General features: G+C 37.7%; 1 protein-coding gene across 1 annotated transcript in view; it reads left to right on the plus strand.

Moving 5' to 3' along the window:
* MTTP (microsomal triglyceride transfer protein) overlaps positions 1-2,729 on the plus strand; it is a 65,977-nt gene extending 63,248 nt beyond the window's left edge. The window contains exon 20 of the mRNA XM_033178181.1: positions 1,437-2,729. Within this exon, the coding sequence (XP_033034072.1) occupies positions 1,437-1,608 (172 nt within the window). The 3' untranslated portion in view covers positions 1,609-2,729. The remainder of the gene's footprint in view (positions 1-1,436) is intronic.
* Positions 2,730-6,907: the final 4,178 nt, after the last annotated feature.

Raw genomic sequence — 6,907 nt, forward strand, 5'->3', positions numbered from 1 at the left:
TTCCATATAACAGCAACTTGACCCTGTTTAAGTTTTGGCTCAAGTTTCAGAGTTTGAGATTCTGAATTTTTTTAAATAATGCTTTTGGTAGAATTGTTAGTGTTTTAAAATATAAAGATATAATTTCCATGTAACTTTATGCTATGTCATTTGAATTTTGTAACCATTATTTGTACCAGTACTATCACACAGAGCTAGAATGCTTTGGGTCTAGGTAGCACTGACCCTTTCATAGTAGTTGACCTACACTAACTATAAGGATCATTTGTAGACTTAAAACAGCAAGCCACATCTTACATCATCTCCTTTGACAAGTAGGCCAAATCGAGCATCTTCATTGTTTTACTGACATTTCATGATTCATATTAAAAAATGCATCGATTATATAAATGTAAACATGAATGGGCTGTATTTTCACAGAATAAAATATTGCGCATTATAGTAAACCTATTAAGCTGTCACTAACTTACATTAACTTACATCTAGAATAAACCTCCACAAATGCATTAAAAAAAGCCAACCTTCTAATGGTTGAAATGCAGTGACCACCAACCCACCCACATGATTAATTGGTTTGGTTCCACATTTCCCTTGGGCCAGAGCTCTTGGAATGTTTCTCTGTCCACATTCTCTGCTTAAATCCAGCGGGGCTTGCCTGTTACTCAAAAGGAGAGTGCTCCCAAGGTGGGACTTCTGGAATGAAGGGTGAGACACAGCACAGCATGCAAAGCGTTAACAGCATCACCAAAAAGCTGAAAGGAATTTAGTCTTTCATTCTAGAAAACTGTATGGCAGGACTCCCATATCCCAGGCATTTGAAGTGTTTCTGTTGATATAAATAGAAATGAGGCTGGGAGCGGTGGCTCACGCCTGTAATCCCACCACTTTGGGAGGCCGAGACAGGTGAATCACGAGGTCAGGAGATCCAGACCATCCTGGCTAACACGGTGAAACCCCGTCTCTACTAAAAATACAAAAAAAAAAAAAAAAAAATTACCCGGGCATGGTGGCAGGCGCCTGTAGTCCCAGCTACTCGGGAGGCTGAGGCAGGAGAATGGCGTGAACCCGGGAGGCGGAGCTTGCAGTGAGCCGAGATCGCCCCACTGCACTCCAGCCTGGGCGACACAGCGAGACTCTGTCAAAAAAAGAAAGAAAGAAAGAAAGAAAGAAAGAAAGAAGAAAGAAAGAAAGAAAGAAAGAAAGAAAGAAAGAAAGAAAGAAAGAAAGAAAGAAAGAAAGAAAGAAAGGAAGGAAAGAAAGGAAAGAAAGGAAGGAGAAGAAAATCACCCATTCATGGAGTAGCCTTTGACACTCATATCCTTTCTCAAATTGCTTTGGAACAGAAACTTCAAGTATACATTCAGTAACTTGGCTGGAGAGGTGTAGGGTGACTTAACTGTGTGTGTAATTCTGTTACTCTTGCTGTTGTTGTATAGGCAATTCGAGAAAAAGTACGAAAGGCTGTCCACAGGCAGAGGTTATGTCTCTCAGAAAAGAAAAGAAAGCGTGTTAGCAGGATGTGAATTCCCGCTCCATCAAGAGAACTCGGAGATGTGCAAAGTGGTGTTTGCCCCTCAGCCAGATAGTACTTCCAGCGGATGGTTTTGAAACTGACCTGTGATATTTTACTTGAATTTGTCTCCCCGAAAGGGACACGATGTGACATGACTAAGTACTTGCTCTCTGAGAGCACAGCGTTTACATATTTACCTGTATTTAAGATTTTTGTAAAAAGCTACAAAAAACTGCAGTTTGATCAAATTTGTGTATATGCAGTATGCTACCCACAGTGTCATTTTGAATCGTCATGTGACACTTTCAACAACATTCTTAGTTTTCTTGTACGTCTCTCAAATCCCATTTGGTAAGAGGAAACTAGTGTTTGTTAAAAACAAAAACAAAAACAAAACCACACAAGGAGAACCTAATTTTGTTTCAACAATTTTTGATCAATGTATATGAAGCCCTTGATAAGACTTCCTTAAGCATGACAGGAAATCCAAACATGTTCCCTAATCAGAAAAAAAAAAAAAAAGTAAGAAACAAATCATTTTTTTTTCTCTCTTTTTTGGAGTTGGCGGCTCGGGGAGAAGGGACAAGACTTTTAAAAGACTTATTCGCCAACTTCAAGAATTAATATTTATGTCTCTGTTATTGTTAGTTTTATTAAGCCTTAAGGAAGAAGGAACATAGAAATAATATCTCATCTTTCTGCTGACCATGTAGTGAGGTTGCTCCAAAGACATTCAGATCTCTACCTCCAGCCCTGCAAAAATATTGGACTTAGCACAGAGGAATCAGAAAAATTAATTTCAGAAACTCCCTTTGATTTTTCTTTTGCTGTGGCTTTTTGAGACTGTATTGTGATACACTGTCCTCTAAGGGACAGCCTCATATATTAATCATTTTATCTCAACTTTTTGGGGGTGAGAGCTCTAGTTCACTTAACTGTAATCTGCACAATAGCTAGGATGACTAAGAGAACATTGCTTCAAGAAACGGATTTCCAAAATATGAAATCAAGAAAACAATGTCTTTATTTGCATGAATTAAAAGAGCCATGTTGAACATTCGCAAATATTTATTAATAAACAAATGTGGTGATAAACCCAAAACAAATGACAGGTGCTTATTTTCCACTAAACACACACACATGAAATAAAAGTTTAGCTAGCCCACTATTTGTTGTAAATTGAAAACGAAGTGTGATAAAATAAATATATAGAAATAATATTGAATCCCTTTTGTCTTTCATTACTTCCAACACCATATTTCTCATTCCTGCCACTTTCTGAGTCTAGACACATACACAGCTAAGCCTCTGCAGCAATATAGGTCAGGCCAGGTTCTCTAGATGGGAGACCAGACCCATTTGAAAAATGGGCTACTGAAAATAGCAGCAGCCGAAACCTCTTAAGGACCTGTGAGCTTGAAAACATACCATAACCCCAATTTTCATAAAGCTCTGGATTGGCCCCTTTACTCTCATGTTACTATAAAGGAAGAAAGGAATCAGAAACTAAGGTGGTGGGTGGAACATGGTAGGTGGTAGCATCAGCCTTGGGGAAACCACTCTGTAAAGATGCTGACATCGCAGGGAAAGTGAGTTGGTCTAGGGTTCTAAGCTGAGTATGCTGTGGACTCAGGCGCTTCAGCCCTGTGAGGTTTAACAAAACACAGCCAGCTCTGCGAAATGTAATCATTTACCTAACAGTGACGACTGTGGTGCCCTGAATGTTAGTGTTTGGCCATTTCCCAACTGTTTACTGGGCTGCTGAGCCAAGTATCTGCCCACCCAGTGGAGAATGGACGATCCTGAGCAACTCTAACATGCTCCAAAGAAACAAGAAAGCAGCAGCATAGGACAAACAGTAACTCCTTTGTAGATAAACAAGATAGAAAATGAAGAGGGGTAGAGTGACAGTCCACATTTGAAAATAAGATAGTATCGGAGCCAGAAAAATAACTTTAAACCTCATTTGCAGTCCTCTAGTTCTGACTACTTCTCCATTACAAATGTCAGCATACAGACACATTTGTCTTCTGAAAAGACGTCTATTTGGGAATTGTATAGCCCCCTAATGCGAATCTCCAGGCTTCTGTCCAGTCAGGCTTTCCTGCAAGCCTTAAGGTTAGCCTGGCTTCTTTTCTTCTGTGAAGTGTTGCTGTCATTCCCTGGCTCATGTTGCAGTCCTGCCTGTGACAAGTTGCTCCCTGCTTCTCTGAACTGACCACCTTCAAGTAAATGTTAAAGCTAACACTTCCTGAGGGCGTATTATATACAAGATATTTTAAAGCATTTTCCACATATTAATTTAATCTTCACAAAAACTATATTTAACAGGTAGCATTATCTCCGTATTATAGATCAGCACTAAGAGAAATATGAGTCACATAAGTAATTTGGAATTTATAGTAGCCACTTTAAAAATGTAAACCAAAATAGGTGAAATAAACTGTAATAATATATTTTATTTAACCCACAATATCCAAAGTATTATCATATCAATAGGTAATTAATATAAAAAATTATTAATGGGAAGCTTTACTTTTGGGGGAAGATTAGATCTTCAAAATGTAGTATATATCTTGTATATAAAGCACATCTCAATTTGGATGAGACACATTTCAAGTGTTCAGTAGATGCATGTGGCTAGAAGCTGCTATATTGAATAGTACAATATTGGGCACACAAGACATTTAATTTGCCCCACAGAAGACACTTTCTGACTTAGAAAGTGAAAGAACAGGACTCAAATATAAGTAGTTTCACCTCAGAACCTGCTCTCTGAACCCACTATAGGATGTTTCCCACATGCTTTTGGTTTTAAAGATTTGCTGCTAAACGAATACAGACAGTAGTTTATGAAAATGACAAACATGTGATAGCAGCTATAAAGCTAAGAGTTGTTGCCCCCCCTCCTTTTTTTTTTTGAGACGGAGTCACGCTCTGTCACCCAGGCTGGAGTGCAGTGGCGCGATCTTGGCTCACTGCAATCTCTTCCTCCCAGGTTCATGCCATTCTCCTGCCTCAGCCTCCCGAGTAGCTGGGACTACAGGTACCCACCACCACGCCCGGCTAATTTTTTAGTAGAGACGGGGTCTCATCGCGTTAGCCAGGATGGTCTCGATCTCCTGACTTTGTGATCCACCCGCCTCAGCCTCCCAAAGTGCTGGGATTATAGGTGTGAGCCACCGCGCCTGACAGAGTTGTTGCCCTTTCTCTGTGGTTGTTCAGTCTCCTCCTCTGATGGAATCAGAAGCCCACCATAATCAACTGTAGAATGTTTCCATCATTCCAAAAAGAAACTTGTACCCTTTAGCTACCACCTCCAATGTACCCATCTTTCAGCCCTAGGAAATCACTAGCCTACTTTCTGTGTCTGTAGATTCATTCTGGACAATTCGTATAAATGCAATCATATATACTATGTAGTCTTTTGTGACTGACTTCTTTCACTTAGCATTGTGTTTCAAGTTTCTTACACATTGTAGCATGTATTAGCACTTTATTCTTTTTCATGGTCAAATGTTTCACTATACAGTCATGCCATGTGTTTATCCACTCATTAGTTAATGGACATTCAGTTTGTTTCCACCTTCTGGATATTACGAATAATTCTGCTGTGAACATTTGTGTACAAACTTTTTGGTGGGCATATATTTACATTTCTGTGAACTTAGCAGTAGAATTGGTGAGTCAAATGATAACACTATATTTAACTTTTTGAGAACTGCCAGAATTTTCTCCAATGTGACTGAACCATTTTACATTCCCACCAGCAATGTATAAGGGTTCTGATATTTCCATTCTCACCAACAGTTATTAATATCCTTCTTTTTTATTATAGTCATCTTAGTGGGTGTGAAGTTATCACTATATTTTGAATAAATAAAAAAAGTATTTGGCTTGAATAAATAAAAAAAATTATTTGGCAGCCCACACCTGTAATCCCAGCACTTTGGGAGGCCAAGGTGGGATGATGGCTTGAGGCCGGGAGTTTGAGACCAGCCTGAGCAACATAGGAAGAACCTCATCTCTACAAAAAAATAAAAAAGTTAGCAGGGCTTGGTGGCACATGCCTGTAGTCCCAGCTACTTGAAGGCTGAGGTGGGAGGATTATGTGAGCCCAGGATGTTGAGGCTGCAGTGAGTCATGATGGTGCCAATGCACTCTAGCCTGAATGACAGAGCAAGACCCTGTCTCAAAAAAAAAAAAAAAAAAAAGATTCAAGTCCTTGCCCTTTTTAAAATTGAATATTTTTCCTTTTATTATTGAATTGTAAGAATTATTTGTATATTTTCAGTATAAGTCCCTTATCACATACATAATTTGCAAAAACCTTCTCTTGTTCTGTTGGTGTCTTCACTTCCTTGATGATGGCCTTAGAAGTGCAAGAGTTTGTAATTTTGGTGAGATACAATTTATCTATACTTTTTCTTTCTTGTTTGTTTGTTCTTTTGGTGTAATATCTAAGAAACCATTGCCAAATCCAAAGTCACAAAGATTTAATCCTATGTTTTCTTGTAAGGACTTCATATTTTAGCTCTTAAATTAGTCCATTATGGTTAATTTTTTATATAATATGAAGTAGAGGGTTAAAATTTATTCCTTTGTGTATGGATTTCCAGTCATCCCATCATTGACTGCTGAAAAACAACTCTGTCCTCATTGAATTATTTTGGCGTCCACAAACATGAAGGTTCATTTCTGGATTGTTAGTTTTATTCCATTAATCTCTATGTTGATCTTTATGCCAGTACCACACTGCCTTGATTACTGGTGCTTTGTAGTAAATTTTGTACTTGTGAAGTGTGAATTGCATATTTTGTTCTTTTTAAAGATTGTTTTGGCAATTCTGAGTCCCTTAAGTTTTCATATGAATTTTAGGATTAGCCTGTCAATTTCCACAAAGCCAGTTTGGATTCAAATGGAGATTGTGTTGAACCTGTGCATCAAAAATTAATTATATTGTCTCCAGGTCCATGAACATGAAACATCTTTTCATTTACACACATCTTGAATTTCTTTCAACAGTGTTTTGTAATTTTCAGAGTATAAGCTTTACACTATTTTAGTTAAATTTATTTCTAATGTTTTATTCTTTTTGATGCTATTCTGAATATATTTGTTTTGTTTCATTTTTTGATTGCTCATTGCAAGAATATAAAAATATAGTTTATTTTTGTATAATATACTGCTCACGTAAAAATTAAATTATGTTGCAACACTGCTGACCTCATTTATTCATTCTATATCTTTTGGTAATAGATTCTTTAGAATTTTCTACATAAAGAATAATGTCATTTTTGAATAGACATAGTTTTACTTCTTTCTTTCCCATCTGACTTTTTTTTTTTCTTGACTAATTGCCCTGGCAAGAACCTTCAGCACAATCTTGAATAG

Source organism: Trachypithecus francoisi, unplaced genomic scaffold, assembly GCF_009764315.1.
Source record: "Trachypithecus francoisi isolate TF-2019V2 unplaced genomic scaffold, Tfra_2.0 Contig01566, whole genome shotgun sequence".
Lineage (NCBI taxonomy): Eukaryota > Metazoa > Chordata > Mammalia > Primates > Cercopithecidae > Trachypithecus > Trachypithecus francoisi.